General features: G+C 42.0%; 1 protein-coding gene across 1 annotated transcript in view; it reads left to right on the top strand.

Moving 5' to 3' along the window:
* Positions 1-18,829, top strand: part of cacng2b (calcium channel, voltage-dependent, gamma subunit 2b) — an 88,597-nt gene that overhangs the window by 52,469 nt on the left and 17,299 nt on the right. The window contains exon 2 of the mRNA XM_030056897.1: positions 8,388-8,471. Within this exon, the coding sequence (XP_029912757.1) occupies positions 8,388-8,471 (84 nt within the window). The remainder of the gene's footprint in view (positions 1-8,387; positions 8,472-18,829) is intronic.

Genomic DNA, 18,829 nt, shown 5'->3' on the forward strand with positions numbered 1-18,829 from the left:
AAACAGTTGGATGCAGCACACCGGCTTTATCCACACATGAGTCATATTTGGTTTACTTTGTGATGTGAAGCGCCACCCGGAAGACAGCAAAGCAGACGAAAAAGTCTTTTGTTGTGCCGCCTTTGCTTTGGTCAGATTCATGCCGGGCTCTGCTCATCTCTCTCGACAATGTTTAAGTGTAACTTTGGTGTTTGTGTGTGTTAAACATTTGTCTGAAGACCGGTTGGATTTTTTTTTTTTTCCCCCATTTACATCAGTCATATCTGATTTACATCTCCCTCTGTTGTAAATCAGATATGACTGCCATGTTAATCAAGCAAATGCACTAATCAGATGGTGCCAGCAAATGAAAGCAGGACGCAAAAAAAATCTACATCAGTGACATATTACGCTCATATTTGTCTTGAGCAAGTTGAGGCTTGTGCAGACAGTATTAGAATTCATATTATATGAATATATGAAATGCCTGAATATGCAAAACAACAAAAAAATCCATTCAGAACTAATAATAAATCTTGTCTGGTGTCACTGGTGAAATTTGCAGGTTTCAGAGCTTTGCACATCTGATGCACCGACTTTCTTTTGCAAGTAGGTACAAGTTTTGGGCCTGATTTTGAATGATTTGTGTGAACTGGCCTTTAATGCACTGGAGCTCTAACAGACACGTTAGTTAAGAGGAGAGCAGGCGGTTGTGTTTATGTATGAGCTTTAATGTCGATATAGTGGTATGGTTCATTCTTTGTATTGTTTCAGGTTTAAAATACAGTGTTAAAAATGATGCTCATTTATTATAAAATATTAGTAAAGAGCAAACGCTACGCCATATTTCAAGCAGGGGATTGACCAGAATGAAAAATCAGGGAAGTTCAGGAAAAGCAGCTGGATTTTTAGGTGCCACCAGCAGCTCTGTAGCTCGCGGTTTGGCCCCCAGAAAGTTTTTTCCCGACCCGTTGGCGGCCACAGTTTTCACCCTTGGAGGCTGAAATTTGGCGTGGAGGTCAAGTGTGTGCATGTGAAGTTGTGTGTTTGTGTTCATGCCAGTTGGTTAAAAGTGAGGCATGGCAAATGGAGTGGGTATTGGCAAAAAGGCGTATGACTTCCAAATGGACTCAGAGGCTTGCACGAGATTTTGTGGAGAGTTGAGTCACGAGTCAAAGGAGCTGATTAACTCTTCAGGTCAACTGGCAAAAAGGAGGTGTGGCGGTGGGAGCAACCTAAACAAAAAGGCGCATAACTTCTAAATGGGTTCACACATTATAGACACACACACACACAGGCGTGGTGTCCCCTTTCGTAACTCATGAAACATTTGCTGCGCCCGCTGTGCTCACCCCAAGTGACGTTGTACCTATGAGGCTGAAATTGGCCGTGGAGGTCAAGTGTTTGTGAGGTCGTGTGAGCGAACGCATGCACGTGTGGACGCATGCGCGTACGTGGTTGCAGCTGCTCCTAACCTGTGCTTGTTGCAATGCTGCAAGATTGAAACTAAAACTCATTTACCTGTCAAAATAAGCACTGATAGTCGCATTATCATCGCGCACATTGCAAACATAGCCAGCGAGACGGACAGCAGGTCGATGATTCCTTCATTTGCGAGACCCAAATCGTGGTATTAGACTTTCCATTACCAGACAATTTGCTTTGAGTGGTTCTGACTAACACCGATTACCCAAGAACGTCACAATGACAAAGTTAAACAGCTCCGAGTCCAAAAACAGTCTAATTAAGAGCGCGGGCATGAGTAGCCGACTGACTCACGGGCTGACATGAGACAATAGTACGATGTTATGCGCTTTGACTAAGAAAGCTTATGACGGATCGGTGTTTACGTACAATGGCGCAGAGCGGTGGTAGTTAAGGACAGTGTGTGACCCAGTCATGACTAAGAGACACAAATGAATACAAAACATGCAGAATTTCCAAGCACATGCCTTCGGGCCCAGTCGCAGTTCAGGGATGCGTGCATGTGTGTGTTTGTGTGTGTGCTCTCTCTCTTTTTTTTTTTAAATTATTACTAGCCATCTGTTAATGCCCATAATATTACCTCAGCTGGTGATATTACTATACTGCTTTGGCAACGCAGTTTTCTTCCCTGTCAAGTCAATAAACCGCATTTGAATTTGACTTGCCAAAAGAAGAAAAGAGCGAGAGGGAGAGAAAGAGAGAGCAGGGCTGTGCAATTTTACCAACTCAGTTTGAAGTGATTCTGGTCCTCGGGGTATAGGCACATGTATGTATGTGTGAGGGAGATAGGAGGAAGAGAGGAAAACGGGAAGATAGCGGCGAGAGGGAGGAGGGAGGGAGAAAACAGGGGCAGCGGGTGAGAGAGGGAGAGGACAGAAAAAAGGGAGGGAGAAAGGGAGAGAAAGAAAGAAAGAAAGAGAGAGAGAGAGGTTGTAGGAGACAGGGAGAAAATGCAATTCCAGATTACATGTGCTTGTGCTGCAGCGTGGGTGGGCATGTGTTGGAGGGAAAAAAGGGAGTGCGAAAAAGAGAGGGAGAGCGAGAGTAAAGTGATGGAGGAAAAGAGCGAACATCACGGAGTTTCTGCCTGGCAGCGAGCGTGTGAATTGATGTGTTTGACACAGTGTGGGATATTGATGTGGACAAGACAGGCCGCATACAGTAAATTAATGGTAATACTCCAAACAGCGCTCCAACAGAGACAATAATCGGTATTAAAGTTGAGGGATGGTAATGGTAACATACAACATCCTATTTTTTTTTTTTTCTTTTTTTTTGTCAATGCTCATTTTGTTTCACTCTCATCCTCTATAGGGACTTTATAGTGGCATCAGAAATCTCCTAGCAACCACAGCAGACACCATTTTAGATGTCTTATAACGGCCAAATGTATTGCAACCAGGCCAGAGAAGAGAGATGGTTGAAAGGACTTCCGTACAGTAATATTATAGTTGAAACTAAACCGTCTGATAAAGCGGATTTATTTCCAAATTTACAGGTTCACATGTATAGCAGTTCCTTTTTTTCCCCCCACATTTCATTTCGTACCTCAGTTTTTAGGGCAACTTTCATTTGTATCACTTTTATTTGAGTGGCTCGGCTTGTGAAAATAAATTTTTGTTCTTTTTTTTAATTATTATTTAAACATATACCAGCAATTCAACACAAAAAAGCTGACAGGCGCTTTTGCCAAAGGTTGTGCAACATAGCAACAGAAGGCCTTACAGTTCATGCAAATGTCAGTCATGAGACCTAACGTTGTTATTTATCAAAAGCAATGCCGAATGAGCTACATTACGAATGTGTAATCTGCCATTTAGCATCGTGTTAACATGACATTACAATTCACAGTTGATATGGTGAGCTATAGAATCATGGTTTTTGTTTTCCATGTAAAATTGTTATATGTTAATGCGACCTGTAACCTAATACTGTCTTCTGCCTAACATGGAATAAGAAGAGGCATCTTATGTACCCAAAAAATACAGATGGATGACAAATTAACCCTTTAATGCATGAATTATGAAAGCCTGAGTCCAGATTTTTTTCTTATGTGTTTTTACTCTTCTTAGGGCATGAACACTTTTGTGAGCCTCCATACTTCTTTAAGGATGCAGGACTGGTATTACCATGTCATGATACTAGTATTAATATGTTTTCAGCAACAAGAACTGACAGTCTCTGCATAAACCTCAATGGGGGGGAGCAGCAGAGAGCACTCTAACAGCTGATATGCAATTCCACCATAGAAACCATTGCATTTAGGAGAAAATGACTTTTAAACAGCTGTGTAGTGACCGCCATGCACCAAAGGGTTAAAGGACAACCCAACATAAAGTGCCATCAGTACACCTTTCAATGCTGCTGGTTATGGAAGCCTCTGAGACTCACCTGGAGGGATGGAGCACCGTTCTTTTTAGCAGCAGGGCTGCAGCACATAAACCCCTCATTACAAAGACAAATGCATATTTCAGTGAGTGGTGGAAAAAAAAAACAAGAAGCGCTGGCCGACAGAGACGTGGGAAAAGGTGATGATAACAGGGCGGGTTTGTGTGTGGTGTGCACCGTGAGGGCAGGCCTGAATGCCAGCGAGGCGCCAGAGGTGGAAAGACTACAACAAATTTCTCCTCAAGCAGAAGTACTGTCGGTTTGCTTGTATTTCACTTGAGTAGAAGTAGAAGTTCTGCTGTAAAAATTTACTGCAGTAAAAGTAAAAAGGAGCTCATTGAAAATGTACTCAGAATCAAAGTGACTGAGTCCCTTTTTCCAAACAGTGACTGCGTTAGCTGTGATCTTTTCCATGCAGCCAGAAAAGGAAGAGAGAATACACTACATTCTGTTAAAGGGGCATTACACTAAACTGCTGTGGGTGGATTAAAGTGAGGACCCTCACAAATGTGTAATAAGCACATAATATGATGGCTGAGTCTGCATGGTTCTCACTGGCAGGCCAAATCACTGATATCATTCTCCTTTTACCACACTTACTCCACATTTTTTGACAGCTGAGTCTAAATGATCTTCGATTCCATTTAGTGCAACTTTTATTGGAAATTTGGAAATGACAAAAAGCAGGACCAGCAATAAAGAACCAGATTCCCCTTGTCATCTTTGCTGACTGAGCTTTTATTGTGAAAGGTTCCACAATCACTCATTGATCATGTGTTGTCTGTAATGGATGTGATTTGAAATGTAGTGACGTACAAAAATCAAGTAAAAGCAAAATTTCCGGCTCTAAAAATACTCAGAGAAGTACACAAAGAGCTTCTCAGTTACAGTAAAATGTATAAACATAAGTACCTATAGTTGTGCACATATTTGAACACCTACGGGAGATTTCTGAGCCTCGTGTCAGACAGCGCTCACTGCCACACTGCAAAACTCAAAATCTTACCAAGATTATTTGTCTTATTTCAAGTCAAAAATGTCTTATTTCTAGTCAAAATATCTCATTACACTTAAAATAAGACATGATGACCTCAGAAGTAACTTGTTTTTAGACAATTTTCTCTTGTTTCAAGTGAAAATTAGCTTGAAACAAGTGAAAATTTGCTTGTTTCATTGGCAAAATTTGTTTCTTGTTTCTAGCTAATTTTCACTTATTTCAAGTGAATTTTCACTTTTTCCAAGTGAATTTTCACTTTTTCCACGGGCAAATTTTGCCAATGAAACAAGCAAATTTTCACTTGTTTCAAGTGAATTTTCACTTGAAACAAGTGAAAATTGTCTAAAAACAAGTTACTTCTGAGGTGATCATGTCTTATTTTAAGTGTAATGAGATATTTTGACTAGAAATAAGACAAATAATCTTGGTAAGATTTTGCGTTTTTGCAGTGCACCATCATCAAAACACCACATGAGGAAATGTCTTTTGGAAAAACGGCGTTTTATCTCTCCGGAGACAGACTCGGAGAATCTCAGCCAAGGAGCACCAAGACACTTTATGTTTTTATTTAGTTTGTCAAACTAGTTGTTCTTTGGCCATCACCTAGTTAACCAGTTTTTAAGTGTTGGCAAACCTAAACTAAAAATCCTAAGGTGCTGTCACCAAACTGTCTGTGCAAATTGGATATGTTAACATGTAAAGTTGACCTCGCTGAATAAAAAGCTGGCTGACTTCATGAATAACAAAATCAGTATCATCTCTATTATCTAATTACTAACAAGCCATCATCTCAAGCCCAAAGCGATCACATAGCAGGCGTGTTCATGAGATACCGATGTAGATCAGTGAGGTGAGAAATGTTTCCAGATGTTTCCAGCAGGTGAGGACCTCCATCGCGGCCTCCGCTCTCCAAATCGCGTCCCCCGAGCAGCTCTTTGTGTGTCCACCAGTCTAACAATAACATTTCTGTGCTCGAATGAATCCCTCACAAGTCAAAACAGCGAGTTATCCTTTCAAATTTCCATAACAAAGATTTCCTGCGCGGCTGCTTCCCCCCAAAACAGAAAAATGTTGTCGCTCATCGCCGCGCTCTGCCGAGGCTGAATTTTTCAAACTCACTCCAACAAAATACAGTAGGTCACCCTTAAATTATGAAGTGATGAAAGTGTTCTGATGGGCGAACCTTTCATCGTGGAATATCTTTAATGTATCTATCAAAGTGTAGCTGATGAAAAAAAAACAAAACAAAACAAAAAAAACAGTTTGGTTTCCCGAGTGTACGCCGTGGCTGTGATTGAGCCACATTAAAGGTATGGAAATACGAAGCCGGCGAGATGTCTTACAGCGTTCACCGTGAGATGCTTTTATTTATTGCGCTGTTGTGTTTAAGCGGTTCTTTTTTGCTGTGCGGTCTGGTGTCCAAAAAAAAAAAAAAAAAAAAAATGAAGTGCTTGTGCTATGAATTGTGCTAATTTGATGAGTGTGAAATATGCAGCACCGTTCAGCGCTGCATGTGACAATGACAAGAAGTTAGCCAGCCAAAAGTGGCGCGGCGGCGATGTGTCTGTCAGCGTCTTGACAAAAGGGCTGCATTGTGTGTGTGTGTGTGTGTGTGTGTGTGTGTGCAAATGCAGGCCCCTTTTGGTGTGTGTTTGCATGTTAAGTGTGTGTGAAGCACGTGTACCCGGTGCCCATTTGAAAGCCGGGCACCGGTCTTTCATCCTTCAATCGCCAATTAACAAGGGCCTATTTAACTGCAGTGGTTTGGGAGGGCATACAATTACCACTGGAGCTGAACTAAGCTAAACACACACGTACACACTTATAAACACACACACACGCGCGCACGCACACACACACACACACACACACACACAATCCCTCCTAATGACCGGCACTATCAGCTTTCCTTTCTTCCTTTCTTTCATTTGCATTTTGCTCGCGTTCCCTCTCTCTCTCTCCCTCTCTCTCTCTCTCTTTCTCTCTTTCTCTCTCTTCCCTCTCACTCCTCCACTCGCTCGCTCCCGCTCTGCCGAGGCATTTTAGATTAAACTCCGCGCTCCCTCCGTCTCCTCGGCCTCATTGTCTTTCACTCTCCTCGCTGCCCTGTGATACACTCCCTTCAAGCTGTTGACAAATCTCTCTCTCTCTTTGTAACGTCGTGTCTTCCTCTTTCTTCCCCTTCTCTCTCTCTCTCTCTCTCTCGCTCGGCTCCTCACCGTTTCACTCTCATTGCCCTGACTTGTTTTCCTCTCTTTTTATCTGTGCTGCTCGCCTTCCTCTCTGTCTCCTCCTCCCCCTTTTTTTTTTTTCAGAAGTCTTCCTACAATCCTTTGCCCAAATATTAAATTCCAGATCAAATACATTTTCTCTGAGGGGGAAAAAAAATAAAATAAAAATCCACGGGGTTTTCACATAATCATCCCTGTCGTATTCTTTGATTTATGCTGTTGTTTCAATCTTGGATGTTTTCAGTCTGCGTGTTTTCTCTCTTAAACGGGACCGGGTCCGCTCGGTTCTGAAATTATTTTGCGGAACGAAACACGTCGAAAACGTCGCTGGCTGCTCCGTGCCGGATCGAGCTCGCTGTAAAAATGCCGGTTTTAGTGAGCCGCCGTGTTCATTTCTTTGGCTGATGTGGTCTCTTTGTTCAAGGATGAAACAAAACAAAAGACAAAAAGTGTTAAAAGTTTCCATGAAATCACCTCACATGATCTCTTTCTGATCTTAACAGCGACTTCATTCTGCACTTGTGGGTGTAAATTAAAATTTCAACCAGTACAACCTTCGCAAATCTTTAAACGTCCTCTCTCATCCACCTGACCCTTCGAATAAAATTGTGTTTTTATCCCAAACAGATATCCTGTTGGTTTGCACTTGTGAATGATCCTTCCGTGCACCATGTCCTGCCCAAATATCCTGTTTCAACAGGAAATCAAGAAAATAAGAGTCCATTTCCTGGGGTCTTTAAGAGGACCCCTTGCACACAATTCGGCATCATGAATGGCTAACCGCTTATCTTTTTATTTTAGTGTTATGTTTGTGTTCGGATTACAAAAAAAATGTACATGAACATCCAAATGTTATGAGTTATTTTGAAGGAATTAAGGAAAACCACATTCATTTCCTCCACTGATTATCTGTTTTTCTGTCCGTATGTCTTGAAAATGCTAATAAATGCGATGCAAATGACGTGACTTCTGAGGCCTAGGAAAATGATGGCTGAACATGACTTGGCAAAGAATGCCATACATAGTGTGTGGGACTTGTGAAAATGCACACACACACACACACACACACTCATACAGTGTACTTTACATACAGCGTAGGAGGTTTTTTGGCTTTAAACCGTTTTTTGTTCCAGCGCCACAGAACGTTTTGTCGATGTTGAATTTATTATGCATTGTGTTGCTTTTGTTTTCTAACGCAGTATCTTTCTCTCTTTCCCTCTCTCTCTCTCTCTCTCTCCTCCTCTACCTCGCTCCATCTGTTTTTCTGTCTCTTCCTTTCCTGTTCCTTCTCTCCGTGTGCCACCCAGGTTCCTTTAAAGGCATGTGTAAGCAGATAGATCACTTCCCAGAGGATGCTGACTACGAGGCAGATGCCGCTGAGTACTTCCTACGTGAGTCCCTTCATTCATCCATCTACCCGTCCCTCCATCTGTCCGTCCACGAATCCATGAATGCATTCACATGTCCATCCATGCGTTCAGCAATTCCCGTCTGCCCTCCTGATCACTTCCCCTCCTCGTTCCGCCGCTGTTTTCTTTCGCCACCTGACCTGTATTCGCGTCCAAATCTCGCTCTCGCATCAAAATGTTCCCCCGTAGAACCGTCTCGAGCGAGGAGAAGCCAGCACTTTGATACATAAATACTTGGACCGCAAAAAAATCTTTTAAACCAATGCTTCCTTTATCAAGTAGTTGTATGCTCGTAGCTCTGTTGCATAGATTTATTATTTAATCTTTTAAGCCAGCGCTTCAGCTGCCAGCATGGACTGATGAAATGTTGGTTTAAAAGATTTTCTGATGTCCAAATAAATCTGTGCATCAGAGCCACGGATGGGCAGCCACTTTTCTGTGTGTTTGAGCGCATTCAGCCCGGTCGGCCTGCACCTGGGGAAGTTAAAGGCGTGTGTCTCCTGCTCTTTAAACCAACGCGATCCTATTGCTTCAACATGATTGACCCACTTTTCTGGGATGTTGTGATTTTACCTCTCCACTTATTGAGAGCTCATTTTCTAAAACTCTACCTGTTATGTCACTTTATCACTCTGAGATGAAAACTTTGTAGTATAATTCCCCAAAAAGGCACAGGAGCAGCCTTCTGTTTTGTTTGCGATAGATTTTGAATGGGTTTTCATTGGGATTGCAATGATTCATTCACTGCATTGATGCATCGATCATTGATTCTGCCAATTAACTGAAGTGGTCTGTTAAGAGAAATAAGCAGAACGAGTCACTCTGATCACTTTGGCCTGAACTGATGTGAAACGCTTTGAAACAAATCATTCATGATTCATATAAGAAAAAGATTGAAACTTCTATAAACTGCAACCTGTTGGTCAGTAAAGTTTCATTAATAGAATAAATGTTAAAGTGATGATATCTGTTTTTTTTTTCACATTTCAGTCTTTCATGACTGTGTGTGTTTATTTATAGATAGATAGATAGATAGATAGATAGATAGATACTTTATTCATCCCGAAGGAAATTCAACAGTGTTCAACAGTATCCACAGATTACAAGATTAGATAAATAAAACATAAAGAATAAAAGATGACACCAGAGATCTAAGTACCCAATGTGCAAAAAAACGGGTGCATAGATGTATACAATGTGCATAGATGTGGGCAATGTGCAAATTTACAGTATAAACAGATGATAAATAGCAGCAAGCAATATATACACTATAAACAAGGAATATATAAAAAATAGAAATATGAAATATGAAATATGGAAATTAAATTAACGTCACCTCTTTGATAATCACAGCCTCATGAAACTTTACAACCACAAACTAAAAACCTAAGACTTTCAGAAGATGCATGGTTTTTTTAGATAAATTGTCAATAAAGGGGGAGTTTCTGAGTAGTTTCCAGTGCTGAATGCTTGCAATGCAATCACCGCAAAAATGCAATTTTAACAGAAATCTCAGAAGATTTCGACAGCAAATCACAGCATGAATTTCTCTGTTGTGTCTTTGTGTCCTAATGGGGGATTTTTGACCATTTTTATCAATTCTCAAGTGGTCAAAATTAGTTAAATTTTGCACCAAATCTGTGTAGCAAATGGTACCGACCCAAATATTTCTGCAGCAACTTATGATGCATAACTGAGCATGGCGATGGCTATCATAGGCTCCGTTCCTAATGTTTTAACCCGCTGTAAATAAATAAAAACAAATAAATAGGCGCCTAAGCAAAACACAATGTTTATTACAGTAGTAGTAGTACTAACCCTTTATTACAGAGTACAGATTTATGACTATAATACTTTGACACACAGTGCTGAGCTGCATCAAATTAATATTTAGGTTCCCACCTTTCAGAGGATGTACACCACTTCTATTTGGCATCTACTGTCGATTTTTTATTTCCCCCTGAAGATGCCCTGCCCCCCGCCACCCACTAAAACAGGTCTAAGAAAGGCAGCTTTCTTACAGAGGCAATGAAATACAAAAAATATGCTGGTTTGGAAGCAGCCAGGCCAAAGAGGCAAAGAGGAGGAGGTAGAGGAGGAGCAGGAGAACGGTGTTAGAGGTGAAAGAGGAAAGGGGGGGGTTATAGGAAGAGGTCGGTGACATGGAACAGGAGTGGAAAAAGTTGTACGGAGAGGAGGGAGGAGTGAATAGGATCCGAAAGACGGATATTTTGAGGTGGCAGAGGTGGAGGAGGGGGGTTGGAAAAGGGGAGGAGAAGGACGAAGAGGAGGTTGAGGAGGTGAAGGAGGAGGAGGAGGAGGGTGCGAGTGTAGTGCTGTCGCTCTCCCAGCGGCTTGCCAATTAGGACACTTTCTTCTATAAATACTTCAGGCTCCGCTATGTGGGTCACACCTCTCCCTCTCCTCCTTTCATCCATCCCTCTTGCTTTCCATCCATCTTTCTGTCCATCTCCACTGAGGCCTGCCTTGTCTGACAGCTTGTGGCTGTTAGATGGAGGGGTGGGGGAGGGGGGGTTGATACCAAAGTTGGTGTCACATCCACTCAAAATGTGCATGGATCCCAAAGTAGAATGAGGCGAGTTCTTCAGAAACTTTCTAAAAGTTTTGAGCCCATGTGGTTTGATCAATAATACAACAGAGCTTCACTTTTTTTTTTTTTTTTTTTTTTGGGTCCAGGGGCTTGTCAGGGATTTTTGTTGTTTTTGTTTGGTCAGAATAGAAGAAAACACTTACATATCACAATAGAAGACAAAATGAACTTAATCAGTTCAGAAAAGTGTGCTTAAAGGAATATTTCACCCCAGAACAATACATTTTGGATCATTTACTCACCCCGAGGAGTCTTGAACGCCCAACAAAACAAAGTTTCAATCGCGTGCCTCAGAGAGAACAAACGTTCAAAAACTGTAGCCGTTTCTGTCGGCATTTTGCTTTTGATTGGGAGCTTCAACAAACAGCAGTGAAAAGTCTATGAAAACATTCGCTTCAAATCCTCAAACTCTTTGCACAGCTTAATCAAGTCTTGACTCTCCATTTGTATGTTCAGTTCATCCCACACCAAAGCACTTTAGCCAAAAAAAAAAAAAAAAAAAAAAAAAATTGCTAAATAAATCTCACACACAAGCAGGCACCTGTGTATGCTCACCAAACCGAAGACCTGCCTCCACCTTGTTCATCTGCCAGCAGCCCTGATCACTCACTGGCTCCAGTGACGCTTCCGTCAGTGCACTGAGTCACTGCACTAACTGAATGAACTGATTACACTGCAGGAAGAGTTTCACGATTGGAAAGGGAACATTTTCATCTTCTTGTTGTGCCGCTGTTTTATGAAGATGCCAATAATCTCAATTGTGACAGACGCGGCAGCCGTTTTTTGGAGCCTTCCTTCTCCGTCAGACATGCAAATTAAACTTTTTCGTTGGACCTCCGAGACAATTTGAGGTGAATAAACAATATAAAATACATAATGTTTTTTTTTTTTTTTTTTTTTTGTGGCATATGCCTTTAAGGACTTGGTTTACTCTTTGAAATAAACTACACTACTCACAAAAAAGTTAGGGATATTTGGCTTTTGGGTGAAATTTATGGAAAATGTAAAAAGTTCACGCTACAGTGATATCATGAAAGTAGGGCATTTAAGTAGAAGCATACACTGGTGATTTCCTCATCTCAAACAATTTCTTGAAACAAAAGCCAACAATAGTGGTGGATATACCACAACAAAAAATGTCAATGTCTCAATAACTTGTCATGTGCCCTTGAGCAACAATTACAGCTTGACAACGACGTCTCATGCTGTTCACAAGTCGACTTATTGTCTGCTGAGGCATGGCATCCCACTCTTCTTGAAGGGCGGCCCTCAGGACATTGAGGTTCTGGGGTACAGAGCTCCGAGCCTCTACACGGCGACTCAGCTGATCCCATAGGTTTTCTATGGGATTCAGGTCTGAGAAAGTGCAGGCCACTCCATTTGAGGTACCCCAGTCTCCAGCAGCCGTTCCCTAATGATACGACCTCGATGAGCTGGAGCATTGTCGTCCATGAAGATGAAATTAGGCCTGTGTTGTTCATGCAGGGGCACAATGACTGGATTAATGATGTTATTCAGGTAGTATGGGCTTGTCACTGTACCATTCACAAAGTAAGTAAGTAAGTAAAATTTATTTATATAGCGCTTTTCACAGAGAGAACTCACAAAGTGCTTTACAAGTTAAAAATACAAATGCTCAAAGCTAATAAAACAATATACAAATGCGATTCAAAGAAATTAAAATACAATAGACAGCAATAAAATAATATAAATATAAATATATATAATCAGTATAAAAAGGTGATGCTAAGAAAATAAAAATGCAATAAAAAACAATAGAAACAATATACAAAGGCAATACAAGGAAAAAGAACAGTACAGGATGTCAAGATGTGAACAGCATGATGAGGAGGACTGTTTAAATGCCAATTCTAATTGAACCAGGAAATTTATTGGTTGATTCATGGATCAAACACCTGATGTGAATTTTGCCGTTAAACTCCTTGTTAGAGAACAGCAACTTGTGCAAAAAGTACTGAAACATTGAACAGTTGGACATGTGCATTCAAAAGTTTACAGAAGGTCACATTAAGTTCACCTGTAAAGGTTATAATGCATTTTAGGTTCATCCTGAAATTTCACCCGAAAGCCGAATATCCCTAACTTTTTGTGAGTAGTGTATACTTACGAGGTCATACCTGACAGTAAATAATGACCCGCAGTAGCCTGTTATTTCTGGTTCTATGAGCCGGTCTAGGGCGGTGGTTTTCAAAATGAGGTCCGGGGTTTTCCAGAGGTCCACAAAGGCTTTCCAGGGGGTCCTCAGTAAAACAAGGCGGTGTGCACATGTCATCCCGTCTCCCTCTGGGCCAATCAATCATCTGTGTCTTGTTGTAACCAGTCATTTCAACACTCCCCTTCTGTCAAGCAGTGTAATTTAGGAAAATGCTGGAACACAGTGGTGGGACGTATTATGATGGTGTCGCCTGAGATATCAAATATCAAATCAGACAAACATACGAGCGCTAATGCTTACACAAATAAACCGACTGTATTTAATCCGCAGTACCTCCCCCAGCTTGATCAAAGGCCACAGGAAATTGTTTTTACTTCTGTAATGTGTGTCTGTTTGAGGGTCCTTGCCATTCAAGACGCCAAGAAAGAGGCAAAAGAGTGAGCTGGTGTTCTGCACAAGTTTAAAGAGGGAGAGGCACACGGTAAAGGTGAATGGGTGGCTTGTTTTTCCTCTGTCCACACAGCAGGTGTGTACGGTCGAAGCTCAACGAAGCTCTCTCAGTCTTGAGTTTGCGACTTTAATTGACTTCACACCCCATTCTGACTCGACCTGAATCACTCACCAGCAATAATTGTCTATAAAAGTATGCTGTTGTTGCAAGAGGTGCATTTTTTTTCCCCATTAATCAGGTGTAGACCGTGCAATTTGACCTCATTTTCAAACTCAGTTTTTGCTGTCATAATCTCCACATATAGGTCGCATTGACAATTATGCAGTGGTCCCTCGCTATAACGCGGTTCACCTTTCGCGGCCTCGCAGTTTCGCAGATTTTTTTTAGTGCAATTTTGCATGCTTTTCTTTTTCTTTTTTTTTTTTTTACAGCGCATTGTGTTCTGCGTCCTGATTGGCTAAGGGACTGTAGACCATTGTCAATCAATCTCCTCCGTGCCGTGTCTCCTGTACAGTACCGAATGCGTTCATTCTATAATACTGGACTTATTTTTCTACAAAGGTTTGAACTTTGAGAGTGTTTAAACAAGAGAGAAAAGTGAGAAAATGTTAATGCCTGTCTGAGAAAAGTGTATAAAGTGTGTAGTGAGGGGTTTTACAACCTTAAAACATCTAGAATAATTGTAAAAAATAAAGCTGACTACTTCGCGGATTTCGCCTATTGCGGGTTATTTTTAGAACGTAACTCCCGCGATAAACGAGGGACCACTGTAATTCACATTTTATTATTATTGTTATTATTTTAAAAAAACAAAATACAAAATAATAAACATTACAAAGTATGCACATAGCTCGCCATCACCACTTACTGCACATAGCTGGCCTTGGTTGTCAGCATGAATAATTATCCCTTTATTTAACCAGCATCCAATACACAGATAGTTAAGTAAGACATGTTGTAATCTGCTGGCACTCGATGTCGCTGAAGAAACCTCCAGTTTTTGGCTGAAGCAGGCGGTCTGGGGCTCGACGCTGTACTTGGACTTCGATCGGGCTCCTGTGTGGCTCAGTAGTTAGAGCGTGGCACTAACAATGCCCAGGTCAGGGGTTTGGTTCCCACTTGCGGGGGGGGGGGGCCATGTACAGTGGGACGAAGCCTGGCAGAGATGACACAATCCACTGGCGCTCTGCCATCCGCTGCACCCCCCCCACACCACCAGCCCCCACCCCACCCGTGGCCACTGAAATAGTAGTAGCCTATTTTCACGTGGAGGACGGAGGCTGTCATTCATTTTGGACTGATTTTGCCTCGACTGTCACCGAGTGTTTCTTGCTCCCCTGCTGCGCATCACCATGACAACTGTTTGAAATATCTGTGCACGTGCGTCTTTGTACTGTATGTGCATGTGGTTGTGTGTGTGTGTGTGAGTGTGAGAGAGTTTGTGTACGAGCTGCAGATTGTTTCCACAGATTTTAGTGTCCTCAGAAACTGGACTGAGGCAGACACCAGTGATGTTACCCGTCTGTCTTATGGCTCTCAACATGTTAGGCTGAATGGATGGACATGAATCTATACGTTTACCATGGTAGTTTAACGTCTATGTAGCTCAAGCTCAACTTCAAGGTTAGTCAGAGCCCTAAATTGGTGTTTACTGTCCCAAACTTTACAACACACAAAACAGCTTTACCCTCATAGAAAGCAAGAAAAAAGTGAAAAAGTGAAATAAAAGGGGGAAATCTTGTCTGCCACATTTATTTATTGTTACAGTTCCTGTTTTGCACGTCAACAATGTGATGATGCCTGACCTGCTAGTCGGTTTGAGGCAAAAAAAATTCAATTTTTAGCTATTTATTTCTTACTTTGGTGAATAGCTCTTTTATTGATGTCTAGGACAACATCAAGGTTGCATCCAGTAAAAAATACTGCAGGTTCACAGTTGTGTGCAAAGGTGTCCATGCATGCCATCTTTCATCCTGATCTTACTCTGTTTTTCTTCTCCGACCACCTGTTGTCATGTAGTGTCTGGTCACAGGAGTATCGGGCAGGCACTAACACCTCTGACTTCTGCGCTCCTCGCCATTTTCTCACGCAAGCCGGGATTTTGACGTTGTAACTGACGGTTGTTCATTTATGTCAAATGGAGCTGGAAGCTGAAGCGGAAACAAGTAGAAAAGTTTAATTTTGTGTAAATGTGAAGTGGCGCTGTGTAGCAGCTCCCAGTCAGAGAGCTGATGTGTTGCTTATTTATATATCCATCCACCGTCAGAATATCCAATGACTGTATTTCGACTGAAAAATAGAGTCGTCCAGATACAGATGCATGCAGATCTTCAGCATCTTTTTCTCTGCTCATAAGTCAGATCGCAGCGATGACACGTATTCCATCTTGCAATGTGTTGATGGAGCAGTTTTTAAGTAAAATCACTCTGTTTATTTGCAAATTATTCCTTCAGAAATGCATTTTTCAGCAGGATGACAAAATCAGAATTATTAAACCGCATAACAATGAAGGCAACATTTGTTTAAAATCAACATTTTCAAAGTGAGTTGCTGCTTCCTTAATTTCTAGTGTTTTCCGCTGTGCAATTTCCGCTGCCTGTGTGAGTGTAGCATTGTAATTTTTGATGATCTAGAAATGTAACCAGGAGAATGCTGATTTTCCCTTAAATTTCCCCTTAAGCAGCTTCAAAGTCCGTATTGCACAATGATGACACAAACATGTATCTATGTTCTGTATCTGCTGCTTGCAACCCCTCAGTGACGCTACATCACATTTATATTGAGTGAAATATTCAAACACAGGATATGCAGCATTACATCAAACAGAAAATATCTACGTGTCTTGTGCATCGTTTTATACGCATCTTCCTGTAATTCAGCAGGACATATTTAGTATTTTTGGAAACTTGGCGGTCTCCACTGGAATTTCAAATAAAATTCTCCGGGTTTGATCAAAGCTCGGCCATGCAGCGTGCGTTTGTAATGAATGAATGAATCCGGCAGTGGGACTCGCAGGGTTGAAGGATTTTCATCATCGCCTCAGTTCACTTTCGAACCCGCGATCCGCTGGGCAGCTCCACCGCCTCAGTTGGGAATCGAGCGTTTTTCACTGAAGAGCACCTCGGTGGCTGTCGCTGACGGAGGCGAGAGCGTTCCTCATTGGCTTACCCCGCCCAGGTTTTCCCAGCCAGTCGAGGGATTCGATCCAGCTCCCCTACAAGCCTCTAATCTCGCTTCTCTAATCTCCAGGCTGCTGCCACCCTGCATTTGAATCGTCTCATTTTCCGCGTCTTTGTTCATAGTCAGATGTGTCCAAGCCCTAAGCTAGTGGTATGAGGAGATTGCCCAGGCTGTTCGCTCGCTGTTTGTTGACTGGAGGGCTCCTGAAATGCTCAGTGCAATGACAGGCCTGCGTCTCCGTGTGTTATTAACCGCATCAGGGTTGAGCAGATCAGGGCATGGTGCGGAGAGCGGTGCAAAACATATTCGTTTTTTGTTTTTTGGGGGGGTTTTTTTGTGGGAAGAATCCACTTTGCAGACGGGAAGACGGCTTGAATCGATTTCAGGCAGGGACAGGCGGACGGCAGTGACGCAATCCACGGACGCTCTCGGCTGCCATTTACATTTACACCGCCGGTTCCCGCTGAAACAGCAGAGGAGGAGTGTTTTCGGCTGGAGGATGAAAGCCATCATTCATTTTGGATTGTTCACACTCTGAAGACTCCCTCTGTCTCCGTGTGTCTTTCTCACTGCCTCTCACACACACACACATATGTAAAAACGCAGAAATTAGGCGGTGGACAGAATCGCCTCATTCTCTCTCTCTTCACCTCCTTCCCTCTCTGCACGACCCTCCTTCACTTTCTCTATGTCTTGTTCCCCCTCTCTTTCTCTCTCTCTCTCTCTCTTTTGCTCTTCCCCCAATCCTCCATTTGTCTCTGTTTCTCGCTCTTCCTCCCCCTAGGGTCTTTTTTCTATCTCTCTCTGCCTCAGTCGCTCCCCCCTCCGAAGCCACCTCCCCCACCGCCTCGCCCCCCCACCCCCCACCTCTCTCTGGGTGAATTCGTACATGTGGTTATGTAAGGGTGAGCAGCAGTCAGCCTCCCTCCTGCAGCAGCAGTAGTATCAGCCGCAGCGCTGAAACCGTAGAGCGAGGACAGAGCCACCACCCCGATCCTCCACAAGCCTGTTTGTCTGAATGTAGAAATGTATGGGAAAGCAGCGTCGCAGCACACGAGCAAGCCCGCCTCATTTAAACAGCAGATCACCTGTAGTGCAAATATTGAGCTTATAGTTGGGGTGTAATGGTGTAATGATCCATTCATTGGTTGGATCGATGCATTGATTATAGATTTTGCCGATTTGACTGAACTGATCTGCTAAAAGAAATAAACAGAACTGATTGAATGATTGAATCATCTTTTTTTTTCATATTTTAGAAGAACAAGGATAGCCTTACATTATTGCACATATTCATTTCATGGAAATAAAATTTTAGCTAAAAGTGCTGAGTCAGATTTTTGACTTGAATGATGGTTTGCAAATCTTCTCAAAAGTTAAAAAAAAAAAAAAAAATCAAATTGCCCACAGTGAATCATGGATCTCTGTTTAGCTAGATATTCACACTGCAATTCATAGAGCATCACCCTTCCATTTGTTGTATCTTTTTCTAATGTCACATATATACTGGAAAGGTTGACTAAGCATGCATGCCCTCCTTCACATATGTATGTATATGTATGTATATATGTATGTATTTAAACTTACAAGATATTCCTTTTTTTATTGGAAATTGGCCGTTGGAATTGGGTGATAGTACTTAATAATTAATTGATAATTAAGGGGTTAAATCATTGAGGTTAAGCTATCCATGATTTTCATGAGTGAATGCTGTATCTTATGGCAACAGTAGATGAGACAAACTGCCCACAGACAGAGACTGGAGCTTTTCAGCTCTGTATGCAAAACTGGGGAAGTCACCTTTTTGCAAACTGTCCTGAGGATATCACGAACAATGTCCAGGGGATTAAAGAATAATCTGAATAATAAATCAGGCAACACAACTGCTTGTTGACTGATCATGATATTTTGGAAAGTCTCAA

Source organism: Myripristis murdjan, chromosome 1 (genome assembly GCF_902150065.1).
Source record: "Myripristis murdjan chromosome 1, fMyrMur1.1, whole genome shotgun sequence".
NCBI lineage: Eukaryota > Metazoa > Chordata > Actinopteri > Holocentriformes > Holocentridae > Myripristis > Myripristis murdjan.